At 42.0% G+C, this 18200-nt stretch overlaps 1 protein-coding gene across 1 annotated transcript in view; it reads left to right on the forward strand.

Annotated features, from left to right (window-relative positions):
• The window catches only part of Pde7b (phosphodiesterase 7B), a 60645-nt gene that overhangs the window by 33576 nt on the left and 8869 nt on the right, over window positions 1-18200 (forward strand). The window contains exons 7-9 of the mRNA XM_028782608.1: window positions 6952-7043; window positions 12231-12375; window positions 15199-15295. Coding sequence (XP_028638441.1) covers window positions 6952-7043; window positions 12231-12375; window positions 15199-15295 — 334 coding nt within the window. The remainder of the gene's footprint in view (window positions 1-6951; window positions 7044-12230; window positions 12376-15198; window positions 15296-18200) is intronic.

Here is an 18200-nt window from a genome sequence, read left to right on the forward strand (position 1 = left end):
GGAAAGGAAAGGAAAGGAAAGGAAAGGAAAGGAAAGGAAAGGAAAGGTGCCTTGTATGGCAGCAACTAAGCTGTGCCAGATACTCTTTGACAGGCAGCCTCTTGATTTAATTTGAAAATCTGTGATGGTGGTTTATTAAATGCCAGCAATCAAAGAGATTATTTTGTCTCTGAGACATACCGTACTTGATACTTCAGAAAAGAAAAAGAGGGAGGGGGGTTGTTTTGCCTTCAATGTGGTAAGGGATTTGTTTTTCCAGATTAAAATTCTAATAGTTCTTGTGGCCACAAATGTGGAAGTTTGTTCCTTCAACATCAAGATGAAGAATATTCTTAGGTTCAGGAAATGGTTTATTTGGTTGTCATGAGACCAAGAGAGCCAGAGTTTGAATCCCCAACACCCACATGAGACCTGGTTCTAATCCCAGCACAGTGGGAAGCAAAGGATCCCTGAGACTCTCTGCCACTCTCATGGAAACTGCTAGCTCTGGGCTCAGGGAGAGAGCCTGTCTCAAAAACAAGACCTAGAGCAACAGAGGAAGACACTTAAGGTCAGCCAGTAAGCTCAAGATGCATATGCACAGAAGACTACCACACACATACACACACACACACACACACACACACACACACTAAATAATAAGTAAATAATTTTTAAAAGATTGTTCTAAAACTGCAAATGTGTGGAGTCTGAGATATGAATACATATGCTACTGGGACAATATGAAATTGCTAAACTGACCCTTCTCCATCCAGGGCAGACATCTTCCTAAACTGGCTAGGGTATCAGGGGACATGAAGATGGAATCATCCTATCACACGTTCACAGCCCACTGACCATGTCTGAACGTCGTCTTCTTTCTCTCAGTCTACTTTTCTGGGACTATGGGATGGGCTACCATGAAAGTCAGATATACTCATCAACAGCAGGGCTGCTCCAGTTCCAGGGACAAGCCATTGTCATCTCTGACAGTTTTCTAGGAACTCCAGTAACTGGCCTGGTGCTCACCCTTACTTTTCTTTGGTTCAGGACATAGACATCCTCCTGCCTCCGTGTGTCCACATCACTGGGTGTTGCCTGGTCATAATACTTTCCCTACTATGTAGCCAGGAGGAGTTTCCTCAAACCCAATTCTGGCCACAAAGAATTATCTTGTTGATCTGTAAGATCCTGTAAATAGCCAAACCTTGTGTTCGGGCACCAACCTTGAGATTCTCACCATAGCCTGGCTTCCACCAAGCCTTTCTTCCCACCATATCCCCTTTCAGCCTCAATAAATCACAAATCAGAAATACTTTTCATTTCTCCACCATATTTCTCATTCCTCCATTCATTCAGTGAATATTTGTGGCAATGTTAATATTAATGCATATTAATGCATGCCAGGTACCTGAATGCAGATGATGACCAAAGCAAATAAAAATCTCTACATTCTCCCAGGCAAAATAGAAAATCGCTAAGCAAAGTATGTAGTCTCTTATAACATGACCATGTCTGAAACAAAATATGCAACCAAACAGAGAAGAGAGATGTACAGTATCTCCTGTTTCAGGCCTCCACACAATCCTCCTCCTGCCCATTTGTAACCAGATGCGCTGTCATGTGGAATATTCTGCTCAGATGTAATGTGTGTAGTCTCTGGGTCCACTCTGGCTCACTAACCTCTGATCTCATCTTGGACATCTTTTCCTCCTTGACATCTCCTGCCTCTAAAGAGCCATCTTTCCTGTGTCTCCGACACAAGCTCAGTGTTCTCTTCCCTTATTCCCATGTGTATCATCAAAATTGCCATTGCCTGGTTAGATGCTCGTGTCTCAGATGGACAGCAAGTCTCTGTCATGGATTCACTCTCTGCTGCCAGTGTCAAGCACATGGTCAGTGTTAGTGAATATTCCACTGTTTTTCCTGATTGTCATGAGTAAACTATGCAGGATGGGTTGGAATGATTTTTAAATTCTTTATAGTGATCTTACGTGTGCTCTGCAATTAACAAATGCTACCTCATATTTTGCTCCTGGAGTCACTTATCTGGTTTTCTGTGAACATGTAATGAAAAGGAGCCAATTGCTATAATAATTTAAAAATATCTTTGCCTTGAACAAAAGTCTGAAGATTTCACAACAGAACATTCCAAATCTGGCTTCTGCCAGAGATTGGCCCAAATTCCGAATCTTGTTTCCTTTTCTTTTAACAATTCTTTAAACCCTTAAACACTAGGGTGCAGATATCGCTCATACTGACCAATTCAACAAACATTTCCCTTTTTACACAGCACTGTGACCTATACTCAGGTACAAAGATGAATAAGAAATGCTCCTTGTCCTCCATAGTAGTCATGGCTAGCAAAAATTTCCAACCACGCATGTATGCCTCTGGGAATGCAGGGAGGCTTCCGAGCAGTGCTTAGGGTTGAACACTGTGCAGAGCCCATGCTTAGGCCTGCCCATTAGCCTGCCTGGAATGGACCAGCAAGACTATCAAGCCAAAGTTCCCCTCCTCCAGCCTGTTCACACAATCAGCCTTCTCCATCTTACAGAAGACAGGCATCCTCTTACCTATTCTGAGGCTTAACCATTAGAAATATCAAAATGTCTCCTCCTTCACTTGAGGTTCCAGAGTCCCACCCACGTTGGTGTCCCAAGACAACTGCCAATAACTCTGATTGCTTAGCATAATTTTTTTCAAATTTGCAATATTCCAGTGCTTTTAAAGGCCAGTTAGGTACTAATAACAATTACACTATAAACTCAATCTCAAAAACTATTTCATTCTTATAGGCCCAAATTAGGGAAATCTTTTAAATTAGAATTTCAGCTTATAGCCCTATTTTTGTTGCAGAGAATTGTGATAATGTTCTAATAGAAGATTTCACAGATATAAATATATGCCATTAAACTAAAATTCTGGGACTTGAAGAGATGGCCTAGTGGGTAAGTGCACTTGCTATGTGACTAGAAGGACCTAGAAGTTTGAATTCCTAGCACTGAGTGAAAAGCTGGGTGTGGTAATACATGAATCTAACCCCTAGCACTGGGGGTAGGAGGAGGCAGAGACAGGAGGCTCTAGGAGCTTGATGACCATCGGCCTAGCTCCAGGCTCAGAGGGACTTCTTGAACTAAGACAGACAACAATAAAGACAAATATCCAGTGTCCTTCTCTGGCCTCAACATGGGTACAAGCACAAGTGCACACACACACACACACACACCCATATAAAGAAGCACACACATACATACATAGGTGCACACACATATATAAAGCACATACATATATGCACAGGTGCATACACATACACCCACAGGCACATGCCACACACTCACACTCACACACACACACACACACACACATAAAAATCAGTAAGTAAATAATAAAGCTCTATGAGGAACAGACTGAAAATGAAAGGTCCAGGCCGGTGGCTTAGCTCATAAGCAGAGCATATGCCTAGCTTGGCATGGGTGAGATCTTGGGATCAAGTCCCATAATCAAGAAAGGCAAGAGAATGGCAGCAACAGCGGTAAATCTTTGGTTTAAATTTCTGACTTAAATAATGCATTATTCATGTGCTTTTTTTTTCAAGGAGAAATGAACGGGCATTAAAAGTAAATGGTATTTTGATTCCCTGAATACATTTAATATGCAAAAATATGGTGTTGAAATGCTAATGTTTACAAATAAGCAGGGCATAACTGAATGACTTGCATTTTTAGATATCAATTCTGGAAAGTGAGGGCAAAATTAAATCTAATTATAGGTATTTGTGAGCTTATAAAGCTCTAGCTTCTGGGTGCTTAGATACAGCAGCACAGAGAAAATTCTTAGGAGGCAGTGAAAAGCATGTGCATAGTCCCAGGTTTTAATGCAGGCAGGCATGAGTCAAAGATGTTCCTTATCTAGTCACAAATGGCGTGCCAGCCTCACAGGTTATTATACCTGAGGTATGAACATGCAAGGGTCATGCGAGGGCTAAACAAGGTTAAATAAAGTACTTGGCCCGAGACACTGCAGGTGTGCCCTTCACTTCACTGCCCTCTATCCCTTACTCTCTTGAAGGCAGATGAGTGGCCCTGATCCCTACAACATCCTGACCAAACTGTTGTTTGTATAAGACTCTTTCACATGAGTCTGTGATCATTGTGGTGCAGGCTCCCCAGCCTGCTCAGTCTCCTCTCATTCCCTTGGTACTCCTATACAAATACACTTCAGCAGCAAATTCCCTAAGTTTCCTCACAGTCCATCTGAAGAAGATCGTTAATGAAGATGTTAAGTCAGGCTGGCATACAAAACACTGCCTAAGGCCAGCCTCCTGACGCTCCTATTCCATTCAACAGAGATGTAGTGTCATTTGTCATTAGGTCTTGTTACAATTTTTTGGCCCCTTGAAGAACTCATGTGAGGTAGCTCGTGTCTATATCTGCTTGACTTAGTCTGGCAAGTGGACTCATGAGCGACTGAATTAAATGTCACTGCAGGATTGAACATCTGTTACATCATGCTAACCTATCACTCTCCCTCCTCATAAATCTTTACAATCAGAACAAATTTGTCTAGTACATTACTTATAACAAACATTCTCTTTTGTTGAGCATGGCTCATGCCCAAAAGGAAATAATAGACCAGTGGGTGAAAGTAATAAAATTTCATCACTGGTTCAAACATGATCAAGTGGTAAATAAAAATAACAACTGCTTGGCAAGAGAGAAGCAATTGCAAAACACAGTCTCTCTGAGGATGGGCTTAAAGAAGTATCTCACAAAGCTTGTCACAACAGAGTCCTGGGGAGATTTAAGAAGCAAGAATAGGTGTATTTTCCTTGAACTTTTGTGTAAATATGGTGTGTGTGTGTGTGTGTGTGTGTGTGTGTGTGTGTGTGTGAGAGAGAGAGAGAGAGAGAGAGAGAGAGAGAGAGAGAGAGAGAGAGAGAGAGTTTCAGAGGACCCTGGATTGTGTCACTTGCAGGGGCCCTCCTTCTATTTGCTAAAAACAAGTTGGAGATTCTGATTTGTTTTGATCTGGTTAAGCTTTTTTTTTTTTAGAAGTTATCTGGGAAAAGAAATCTCAGTTGAGGAAACGCCTCCATCAGATTGGCCTGTAGGCAAGTCTTTAGGGCATTCATTGATTAATGATTGCCGTGTAAGAGCCCAGCTCACTTGGGGGCAATACTACTCCTGGACACGTGGTCCTAGGTGAGCTGAGAAAGTCAGCTAAGCACACTACCGGGAGCAAACTAATAAGCAGAGTTCTATGGCCCCTCTTCAGTTCCCATCTTCGGGTTCTTGCTCTGACTTCCCTCAGTGAAGGGCTGTAAGTTGTAAGATAAGATAAACCCTTTTCTCCCAGTTGCTTTCTGTCATGGTCTTTGCCACGGTAAGAGGAAGCAAACTAGAACAATGGTTATCCTTGCTTCGGTCCCTTCCTAATTTTTGAACTGTGGTGAAATACACCTTCTCAACACTCTGAAGGATATGAGTCAGTGGTATTGAGTGCAGCTATAGTCTGCTCCCCTGGTGTGCTTAGCTGGCTTTCTCAGCTCACCTAGGACCACACACCCAGGAGTGGCACTACCCCCAAGTGAGCCGGGCCCTTCCACGTCAATTAATAATCAAGTGCAGCTATAATTATATACAGCCATCATAACCCTGTGTCTCTAGAACATCTTATAAAACTCTATATCCATTCTATATCCAGGAGCTCCCATCCTCCTGTAACCTCCCATCCTGCCAACTACTGTCCCTCATTCTGTCTCTGCAACTGTCATTATATAAGGCACCTCATGTAAATGAAATTGAACAGTTTTCTTTCGGTTTTAAATAATGTTATCTTTTATATTTTTATCAACTTAAAATTGCTCTTAAAATAGTACAGGGGCCAAGCTTGGTGGCATACACCTATAATCCTGGAACTCAGCAGGTCAAGGCAGGAAGATTGATAGTTAAAGGCTAGCCTGGGCTAAATGTTAACTTCAAGGACAGCCTGTGAATGCTGTGAGACTCTATTTTAGGAAAACCAAAAACAGAAAGAAAAAGAAAAACTTACACTAAAAGTAAATTCAAGGGAGAAGCTAAACATAGCTGATGCTCCCCAAAAGCGAGAGGTATCAAAATAACCGGACAAGGGAGCAACTGTAGACTTCATTTCACAGACTTCAAAGGCTAAAATGTCAAGATGCTCATCATGACGGTTGACAAAGCTATCCCCCTTAACAGTGGTTCTTAAACCTTAGTGAGCATAGTGAGCATAAAAATTCATTCCTGGTGGCTGCAGAGATGGCTCAGCAGGTAAGCTCATACCGCTCTTGGAGAAGACAGTCTTAACAGTAGAATCCAGTGGCTTATAACCACCAGTAACTCCAACTCCAGGAGATCTAATGCCCTCTATGACCTCCGAAGAATTCATGTGCATGTATGTATGTGTATACATATATACACACATACACACACACACACAATCTTTTGTTAGAAGAACCACCAACTACCCAATAAGCAAAACAATATTGAATGGAACTCAGAAGTCTGCTGTGTTACCCAAGGCCATGGGAGTCTGGATATTGGAGGATCTTACCAGCTACTGTCAACACAGCAGATTAGACCAGAAGTTGTAACAACTTCCTCTGCATGGTTTGATCAACCAATCTCAGATTTAAGTCAGCACTGCAGAGCGCTGACACCTATTACAACCTGTTCCAACTGCTTCACTCTGCTCTTCATGCGTAGGATCACCTGAGGGAGCTGTAGGAAGCAGGGACAGAGGCTTGTGTTATATGGAACAGAATTAGTCAACCTAGACTCCAAGGGACATCACTGCAGCCTGAGGATGAGGCCTGGGGCTTTTCACTTTGGTTTTCTTTCCTGGGCCTTTGGAAAGAAACATTGGCTGTCCCCAAGGTGTACACAACTGTGAAGATTGTTATCTAGCTCTTCTCCCCTTTGTAGCTTATGTTTTCTTTCTTTCTAGAATATGTCTGTGCTGGAGAATCACCACTGGCGATCGACAATCGGGATGCTTCGGGAGTCACGGCTTCTTGCTCACTTGCCAAAGGAAGTGACGTAAGTGCTCTAGAGCTGCAGCAGACTGGTGTGCGCTCGGTAAAGATAAGTCACGTTCTCCAGGGTGTGCTGAGGACCCTGCATCAGTAGCAGGGAGCCAGCTGCTGGGTTTCCTGCCCTCACTTAATTGGCCAGCCAGAGATTCGGTGTCAGGTACCAAAACCTAGAAGCCAGAATCTCTGTGCATTTTGAAATGGCCTCAGATGGTCAGTGACCTAAAATCAGAGGAAAGGATAATAAACATCCCTCTGCTTTCACACTCTTCAGCAACAAGGCTCTACTCTGCCAAATTCCTATCCCTTATGTTAGCAAAACCGTCCTCCCATTTAGATACAAAGAATAAATATTTGTCAAGAAAGACAATAGGAATTTGCAAACTAGATTAAGGACTAGTCCAGTTAAGTGTGCTTTATCACTGCCAGTCTCCAGGCAAAGGAGGAGTCAGAAATGCTTCATTAAGCTGTGTGTAACCAATTACTATATTTCTAGCAATTTGAAAGCTGAGGCAGGAGGATCACTGTGAGACTGGGGGCAGCCTGGGCCACAGAGAAAAACTCCTTTTCAAAAAATAAATAAATAAGACAAAATAATTAAATGGATTTGTCAACTGACTTGGCCAGACATTTTTCTATCATTGATCTGCTTAATGTCTTTTGGGTTTTGTTTGTTTGTTTGTTTGTCTTTTTATTTATTTACATTTTCTAAGACAGGGTTTCTCAGTGCAGTCCTGGCTGTCCTGGAACTTGCTCTGTAGACCAGGGTGACCTTGACCTTGACTTCTGCCTCCCAAGTGCTTGAATTAAGTCTACACTACCTTGCCCAGCTAGTCTTTGCCTTTTAAGCAGAAAATATTTCTTTTCACAGTCTACTGTTTGTCTGGCCTGAATCTTACTCGTATTTCTCATGGCCCCAACTTAACCAAAACACTGTTTACAACACCACCACTAATTCTGATCTCTTTTATGGAAAAGTATAGGACTCAAGGGAGGTAGGTGCATGACAAAATCAACCATTGTTACAGAGTGATGTTCTGCTATCAGACAGGCAGTATTCTCTGCGCTCTTAAGTTTTTGGGGGGACCTCTATGCATTTCACATGAATCCCCAGCTCTGGAAAGAATGTTCAGCTTACAGGAGGAACTGAGCTCTTTTTAACCCTCTGGAAATTAAAAAAATAAATAAATAAAAATAAAAACAGGAAGGAGGGTGAACAGAAAAAGAATATAATGAGGAATAATTGGGACAGAAGCAGAAAAGGACCCAGTGTGACCAACCTTCCCCAAACCATCCCACTAACCCTTGCTGTTTCAGTTATAACCCTCACACTCACTCACACTCACACTCACACTCACACACTCACACTCACTCACACTCACACACTCACACTCACTCACACTCACTCCCACGGACTGCACTAAAATACCATTTATCTCTGAGCTACAGTGTCTTTGTGAGATACTGTGTTTCGAATTGCACTTGCTGGAAGATTAATCATTACACAGTAATGATCGTGAACAGACTTTGTAACAAAACTTATACTCATCATTATTAGCTTTCCTACCCTCAAGGAAGTCATTTAAGGTTATTTTTCTGACCTTTAAAAACCTGATACATTAAATGTGGAAATTACAGAAACTTGAGAAAAGTACTCATTTGAACAATAATGAGTTGTTGCTTTTGAAGAACAAAATAGTAGACAGAATACTGACAGGCTTACATAGTTCAAAGAAGAAACACACAAGCACTGGTGACCCCTTCTATGAGGACAGTCAGTGTTAGCCCTGCAGCTTTGTCTCCTGTCAGTTTTAAAAATACTGAAAATGCAACCACATCTTAACAAAATGCAAGGCGTTTGCAGGCTCTGTTGTTCTCTTCAGGTTTTTGTTTTGTTTTGTTTTGCTTTGCTTTGCTTGCTTGGTTGTATGTATACTATGTGGATTCAAGTAGACTCAGAGGCCAGAAGAGGATGCAATTACTGGAGCTAGAGTTAGTTATAGGCACTCATGAGCCTTCCGGTACAGGTGCTGGGAGCCAAACTCAAGTCCTCGGCAAGAACAGCCAGTGCGCTCGACCACTGAACATTTCTCCATCCTTTCTGTTTAGATTGTTTGAGACAGGACCTCATGCTGCAACCCAGGCTGACTTCAAACTCACATCAATTCTCTTGCCTCAGTCTCCCAAGTGGAGAGATTAAGGGACCAGGTGTGATTATGGTCACCACACCTGGCTTGCATTATACTGTCCAGCCTAGTAGTGTACATTTACAAAAAAGGCTTTTTCTACATCATCAGTGAGTTACAGGAATTTTCTACATCATCAGTGAGTTACAGGAGTTATTATGCTCACTATTTGTCAATATTGTATCCAAATAGATGTGATTGTTCACCATTGTCGGGAAATGAGTGGTCTCCAAATTATTTCATTATAAATAACATGTTTTATTTTTATAATAAAATAAAAATAAAAGGAAACATAAAACTAGTGTTGTATTGTGCTTAAGACAGTAATCCATCGATATCTGTCTGATAAAAGCTTTAAAGTAGTTCTCGGTGAGTTTTCAAGGTGCCCATCAGATGTTTTGATTCTGATTTTACTTGTAGTTTGTAGTAAAAATATTAGAAATCCCAGTGCAGGGTTTCTACCTGCATTAGACCATTTATGTTTTTGGATGAAAGACACACATAGTATTTATATTTTTAAACATATCTTAGGCAGCACAATAGTTGGACAACTGCCTACCCTGCATGTTGTTAGAATCTACCTTCCTATGTATGACCCAAGTTATTACTTGCTATGTTTCATCTGGGCTGCTCTTAGTTCTAATTGGCCAGCCCACAGGCCACGTTTTTATGGCTCAGCTGATGCATGACAGCTCTCCTTTCTCCCCTCCTCTACATTCTTCCTTTATTATACTAACTTTTTCTTCATGGTGTTCTCCCTAAGGCTACAACAACCTCATCTCCACCTATGTCTCCTCTCCTCAGCTATCGACAGATGGCATTTTTATTCACCAATTAGAATTAACTTGGGAGAAGGTCCCAGGGGCTATGTGTAGACTCTAGGTTTTAGGGGCCTGCATTTATCATTACAATAGACAGTAAAAGACAAAGCCTCAACAATCCCCCTTCTAGTCCAATAACAACATGGAAGGTAGGCAGCTTCCCAGCTATTGTGCTGCCTAAGGCGTACTTAAAAATATAAAGGTTGTGTGTGTACTCTTCATCTGGGAAGCATTTTTATGGGGCATTTTTCATAGTAGTCAGAAACCGGAAGCAACTGAAGTGGTCATCAAACATGGGTTCGCATTACAGTAAATTAGAATACAGTACATTGATGAAAATTATGTATTAGAGACTACATGTCAGCACAATGAATTTGAAAACATAATATCAAGCCAAAAAGACAAGACATGAGCCAGGCGTGGTGGCATACTACTGAAATTCCAGCATTTGGGAGGTGGAGACTGAAAAGCCAGAGGTCAGCCTAGCTACATAGTACCGTAAGGCCTTATCTCGACTATATGAAATGCTGTCTCAAAACAACAAAAGAGGCAACATGCTCCAGTCATGTACGTATACCCATGTACATACTGGCAGCACCAACTGCACTCAAGTCAACCTAAGGGGGGGAGGAGCATAAAATCAAGAGGGAGGTAGGTCAGGGTGAAGGGGTCTGGGAAGAGCTGAAGGGAAGGGGGGGTATTCCAGTGAAAATACATTGTACACAAGTATGAAATTCTCAAAGAATAAAATTATGTTTAAAAATAAATAATACAAAGCCCAACTACAAAATGGGATGGCAAAATATATTAATAATGCCATATTATATATTATATTGTGCCATATTATATATCATATAACTTAAAAGTTTGAAAGTAGCTGAAGTTAAAGCATCTTGTTAAACATGCACAGTGACAAAATTATTTTAAGTAGAAAAAGGTCAAAGGGTAGTCACAGCAGGCTTGCTGGGGAAGCAGGGCATGGAGGAGGCAAGGGGATCCCCTAGGACACTGGCAGACAATGTTCCTATACAGGTATCTTGACTCATTAAATGGCACAGCCATGACCTATGCATGTGTCTTCAACACATTCCATTTCTTTTTTTTTTTTTGAGACAGGGGTTTTTTTTTTTTTTTTTTTTTGAGACAGGGTTTCTCTGTGTAGTCCTGGCTGTCCTGGAACTCACTCTGTAGACCAGGCTGTCCTCTAACTCAGAAATCCGTCTGCCTCTGCCTCCCAAGTGCTGGGATTAAAGGCGTGTGCCACCACCGCCTGACTAAAGCATTCCATTTCTACATGTGAACTTTAAACATAGTTACTGGTCAGTCCTCCCTCCTCCTGACTGATTTGTATGTGAGAAGCAAAGCTCTGACCTGCACTAATTTTGTAAGATGCCTGCTTCTCCTGTGCCATCTGTATGCTAACATGTCTTTCATGCCAGTTTACAGTGATGTCTCAGTCGCATGTTTTGCTTTTAAGTTCTATTGCCTTTTGCTGCCAGTCTATTTTGTATTGTTACTGACCCGTTCCATCCCGTACCATTTCCATTACCGTCTTCCAAATTATGATCACTAGTTCAGAAAGATGGATCACTGGTTAACAGCACTTACAGCTCTTCCAGAGAACTAGAGTTCAGTTCACAGTACTCACAGGGGCTCACAACCACCTATAACTTGAGCCGCAGAGAATCCAGTGCCCTCTTCTGCCCACTCTGGGTATTGTCATACCTGTGACATGACACACAGACACACACACATATACACATATACATAAATAAGAGTTTAAAAAAATAAATATTTTTAAACATTAAGACTATTGCTACCACCTTTTCTTTCTCTATGAACATCTTCACTTCAAGCTACTTTGAACCCTCAGAAGGCACAACCCAAACTCCTGTGATGTTTCTTCCAAGTCTTTTTGTGTTCCCCTTAAAGCATGTTTTTCTTTCTCACTCTTTCAAATTTCCACTGTGGGAATGTGTAATGAACACAACTTCATTCACATGAGGTTTCAGTCTCTCTGTGCAGCCCCGACAGAAGACTCCCTCTCAGGCTATGAGGGCCTGGGATGCTGTGTGATAAACACATTAAAGGCTACAGAGGCAAGCCACAGAGTGGTGCGAGAATCAAGCATCCTGAGTGGGATTTGCTGTGTGAACATGATTCTCTCTTTTGTTCTTGGGGATACAGACAGGATATTGAACAGCAGCTGGGCTCCCTGATCTTGGCCACAGACATCAACAGACAGAATGAGTTTCTGACCCGCTTAAAAGCTCACCTCCACAATAAAGATTTGAGACTGGAGAATGTACAGGACAGACACTTTATGCTTCAGGTAAGTAACAACAAAAGCCACCTAGCCTGGCCAAGTGAAAACACTTAGGGATGCAATCAATGATTTTAGCACGTTTGAGAAGGTGCTACAAGCTGTGGTAAAGTAAGAGTTGTGACCTACTTTGTTAAAAGCTCTGAAAGACATGTAGCTGTTAAGTGCTTTACAAACAAGCAAAAACAAGGTTTCAGAAAGTGGAAAATCTCTCAGTTTTTCCTTGTTTGGTAACTGCCTCATCACAAAGTAACCTCGATGGAAGGTTGCGTTTATCAGTAAGCATTCGACCCTTTGTCTTAGTTACTTTTCTATCACTGTGAAGAAAACATTTATATGGTGGCTTGCTTATAGTTTCAAAGGATGAGTCCATGACAGCTGTAGCAGGGAGCCTGGCAGCATGTACAAGCATGGCACTAGAGCAGCATCTGAGAGCTTACGGCTTGATACAGCAACTTGGCAGAGAGGGAAGGAAAAGGAGAAGGAGAGGAGAAGAGGGGAAGAGCGAGAGAAGAAGAGGAGGAGAGCAGGAGAAGGACACACCTTCTCCAATAAGGCCACACCTCCTAATCCTTCCCAAACAGTTCCACCACTGGAAACCAAGCATTCAGATATATGAGCATATGAGAGTCGTTCATTCTACTCCCCTGTATAGGTACTACTATTAAAAAAAAAAAAGTGCTAGAAATCACACATTGGAGGAATGGCCTTTACCAGGAATGCCACAGCAAGGGCCCCCTGCTCCTGAGCCACCTGTATCACAAGCATATACCATGTTTTATGCTATGATAGAAAGTTAATCAGTGTGACAGGTGCCACTGAAGGATTGCTTCTGTAACTTAAGAGGATCCTGTTAATCTCAGTGTCACCAAACCCTGAAAAGCTTTCCTTCACCTGGGGCCTGTCCAGATCATCTTTCCCTTCTTTTTCTACCTAAGCTCTTTCTTGCTCAGGTGAGGTTTACAGTTTCTCAAGATACAAATAAATAAATGAATTTGAATCAAATCGTTGAATCAGACCAAGCCCAAGCAACCCTTTGTGCTTTACTTCATGGCAAGAAGCCATTTATGATGCAAAAAGAGAGACATAGTCAACCTCAGATCTACAAGTTTGGCCCAGCATCCAAGTCAGAGCCTTCTTCATGTTTTCTCTCACCATCTGGTCCCTTTGGCAAAGTGACTGCATGCCCAGGCATGTACCCTGAGCTTATCTAGACAGACCAACTTTAAGCAGAGTCTGAACATGGCCATTCTGTTCCAGACCTTTATATTGTAGCTACTCAAAGAGTTCAATCCATGCACGAATACCCTACTTCTAGGTGTAGGACTATATCTATTCCCTTCTTTCTAAACCAGGATTCTAAATACTTAAAGCTTAGTAACCTAAATGCTCAAAGATGAGCCAGACGTTGCCTTAAATGACTCAGAGCGACTTGTAACTGAAACATTTAACCCTGCATTTCAAAAGGAACCCTTGTTAACTCAAAGGGATCTTTAAAATCCCCAAAAGGACTTCTGCCCCTTACCTAGCCAAGACGTGTGCTGGTGCCTCTTATAACCAAAGAATAAACAAGTAGATTTATATGCTCGTGCCATCTAAGGCTCTCTTAGACCCCAATTCTCCTGGCCGCCCTGTAATCTAAAGAAGTGTGTCAAAGCAATAAACATTGCTAGTGAGCAGGTCTCCAGCTGAAGTTCCTTAGTAGTTGTTGGTTAAAAAAGGAGAGCCTTCTTGACTGGAAATTCAAGATAACTCTCCTGGAATCGCTACTAACAAAACCAAACAGACTCCCCAGATCCAGACCCACGTATAGCACCCCAAGATGGCCTGACTTAGCTAGGCAAACACAAAACTCCTGGGTTTAACATGACTTAGTATCTTGGCTGGCAGTCTAAGCATATTTACACCTACACAGACATGTAAATGCAAACACAATTTAAGACATACACAGAGAGTGTCAACATAAGAGAATCTTCCATCTGAGACTCAACTGACAACCAGGGAGGCTACAAGAATCTAACCTAGGTCCTCTGTATGTAAGTTATACTTGTATAGCTTTGGTGTTTTTATGGGAATCCTAACAGAGAGAGTAGGGTGTTGTCTCTGACTGTTTTGCCTGCTTTGGGGGCCCTTTTACTCCTACTGGATTTCCTAGTCCAGCCTTAATATGAGGGAGGTCCCTAGTCTTACTGCAACTTGATATGCTGTGTTTGGTTGATATCTCTGGGAGGCCTGCCCTTTTCTGAAAGGAGATGGAGGAGGAGTGGATGGGAAGGGAAGAGGTAGGGAAGATGGAGGCGGTAGGGGGGTGGAGGGAGGGAGAGAGGGGAAACTACCACCGCGATGTAATGTGTGAATAATTTAATAAATTATTATCATTCTATTTAATTATAGTTATATACAATTAATATAATTTAATAGAATAATTTTTTAAATTCAATGGAAAAAATAAAAATAGCGACTTTCAGTGATCATCATATTTGAGTCTGGCCAGATCCCTGCAGCAACCTTCCTCAGAGGCATGGAAGAACATAATGGGCCAGACAAGGGCTTTCATTGGCTTGCCCACTCGAATCTTCTCTGAAAGCTCTGTGTCCTTGAATGGTTGTTCTTCTCTTCTCACTGTTATAATGTGGGGGTTCTGAATGAAGGGCTTTGTACAGGTGTGAATAACAGTTGTCTCCTGAAGAAGCTCGTCAGGGAGGCCCTCTGTAAACATGGGCTTGGTACCATGAGAAGGATGGGCAGACCTTGCAGCACCTTTGGCTTGGATACACTTGCATCTGAAGGAACATCCTCGCTGACAGCCTCTCTGTGCCTGTCCATTCTCAGATTGCCTTGAAGTGTGCTGACATTTGCAATCCTTGTCGAATCTGGGAGATGAGCAAGCAGTGGAGTGAAAGGGTCTGTGAAGAATTCTACAGGCAAGGTTGGTGGATCTCACAGACGAGGGTTCATCCCCTTCTCCTTTTGGGTGGTTCTCCTAACAAAACAGGAATGACTAAACTGTCACGACATCTGTTCTTCTATCAGCTCTAATTATCCTAACCCTCTCCTTTAACTGCCTTGTGAATCATCCAACCCTTCCGTGGGGAAGAAAGAGTTAAATAAATATAATAAATATCACAGACTTACTATGCAAACAGGTAATAAGCACACACTGCAATGAGAAAACAAGCTGCACATGCACACACAGACACAGACAGCCATATATGTATATACATATATAGTCACATATTTGCACATGAAAACATATATATGTTCATATATTTTTTATATATCTTTCCCCTGTGGCTGTAACAGTATGGTAGGCAGTTTGATTTTTGCCCTGACTTTCATTTTAATGAACTGAGCACAGCCTGAAGGCTAAGCATTGTTTGGAAGTCAATGTCTTCCATTCTGAGAGAATAATTCAGAGCCTTTTGTATGCCTTTTTCTCAGGTACTTAAAACGTCCAATGATGTAGGTCAAAGTTAGCCAAGAACTAACAACAGTTTACAGGAGATAGACCGTTCAAATAGTTTCAACAATAATACATGTGGGTTTTTCTGTGAAATGCTGAATGGTCCTAAGGTAGACCACAATTTTTCAAAGATTACCTTCCTTCACAAGGAAGGCAGTAAATCAGCAAGCAGAGTCTTGACACTGGACGAGAAGTAGGCCTTTAAACACAGGCTTGATTCTTCAGGTTGAATTTCAACATTCAGGATGTTTGCTCAGGCACACAGTGCCCTCGTGCTAGTGACAGGATCAGGTTTAAGAGGCTGGGAACAAACAAAGCTTGAAGTGTCCCACATACCAGCTCAGTGGGGAGGTCAGACAGCAACAGTGAGCCTTTTGGAAAAACGTCCACTGAAAGATCTGTCAATGACATCTCAGTGGTTCCAACGACAGAGGACAGAATAGGGCTGGGTTCACACAGGGCCAGAGGCTCTGCTCACTGTCACAGTCCAGGAGTAGGAGTGCCCCTGTGTCTCCTATCCCTCTGGAATTTCATGTGCACTCGATATGAGTCATGAGAAGTTAGAACATCAGTTCTCTTTGGCCAAGATATAAAGTGTCCACTGAGATCAGAACAACAGTAAATATGATGAAGTCAGAGCAGAGAGGGTTTAAAGTTAGGGTGAGTGCTTCTTCCCTGTGTGATACATAAGCTATTGAAACAGCACTGGAGAGAAGGCTAGGGCTTCAGTATTGAAGATCAAGATTTTTCTCTGTTCCACTTGCTTTTGATTCCATCATGGGCTATGGTTGGTGTCCATTGTGATTTAGAGCTTTTATCTGCTCATCTGACACTTTATTCAGACACTAATCGACTTGGGACAGTGGTCACACCACTTGGACAGACAGAGATCAGGAATCAAAGTTGTTAACTACAGGAATTAATGGCATTGAGCAATAAGGTTACTATAATGTTTCCCTGGTGAGATGCGTGTACATAGCACAGTAACACAGAAAGACCCAGAATGTTTGCCACTGCAGACACTAGGGAGCCTTAACCCACACTGTGGATCTCCCAGCAGACAAAGGAAACAGAGAACAGACTCATTCCTTTTCAGTTAAGGGTCCTGCGGTCCAGATGTCCTGTCTGCTTTGAGACTAGACTCTCAAAGTTCGTCTGAACTATCTTTCTTCCATATTGAATGTCTTTTAACTCTATAGGAATTACTCCTGTCATCTTGATGAGCTCTATCTAGTTCAGTTATGGATTTGGAATCAAATGCCAACTCATACCCCAGTAGCCAGGCTTCTATCAACAGTTCTTAATTGTCTCTTCTGCTGCTGTGCTGCTGCTGCTGCTGCTGCTGATGATGATGATGATGATGATGATGATGATGTTGTGAAACAGAGTCTTGATATTTAAGAGAGGCTGGTCTCAAACTCATACTCCTGCCTCTGACTCTAGAATGTGAGGTTGCAAGCATGGGCCACTATGCCCAGTTAGGACAAACATGATGAATTACATTAAACAAACAATTCCTTTAGGTTGAGGTTTCAGATACAGGGTGGAGGAGGAAAATGGCAGCCTATGAATCAAAAATGCTGTCAGATCCTCAGGATCAGGAGATGAGGTTCCCCTCCTCTCCAGCCTTCAACCCTTTAAGAAAGTTCTTTGTAAATATGGGTTTACATCTCCACAATTAACCTAGTTTTTCAAGAAGTTTTTATTAAATATCCACCTTTATCTTTGTCTAATCCTCAGTAAAACATATTTTTATATGAGTAATTCCACACCGGATGTTTTAATTGCCATGAAGAAATATGGCTGCTTCCATTGTACTAGCCCAGATGCTACTCTGCAGCACTCCGGGAGGAGAGACTGTCTGGTTTTCCTCTTTGTACTTTCTACATTGCTTAGTAGAATTCCTGAAGACAACACATTTCACACTTGTCTGGTGAGTAAGAGAAAGAATAAAGAACCTCGCAGGAAGACAGGCAGTGGGAGAGACCTGTAATGGAAGGCTCGTGAGTAAGAGAAAGAATAAAGAACCTCGCAGGAAGACAGGCAGTGGGAGAGACCTGTAAGGGAAGGCTCACTGCTCTCCAGTTTCTAATATGGTATCTCTGAGGCTCATGTGGCTAACTAAATTTTCACTAATTATAACGTAAAAAGAAATTAAAATTTTAGTTCCTAGTGTGTTGGACATGCTTCAGAGAGTTCCCATAAAGTTTTCTATCACTGAAAATGACAAAAGTATCTGCCACCAAGACTGACAACCCAAGTTCAATCCCCAGATTTGACATGGTGAGAATAGTCTCCTCCTACTGGTTGTCCCCTACCTACCTACCTACACACACACACACACACACACACACACACACACACACACACG

This window comes from Grammomys surdaster, unplaced genomic scaffold, assembly GCF_004785775.1.
Source record: "Grammomys surdaster isolate TR1022 unplaced genomic scaffold, NIH_TR_1.0 806, whole genome shotgun sequence".
Taxonomy (NCBI): domain Eukaryota; kingdom Metazoa; phylum Chordata; class Mammalia; order Rodentia; family Muridae; genus Grammomys; species Grammomys surdaster.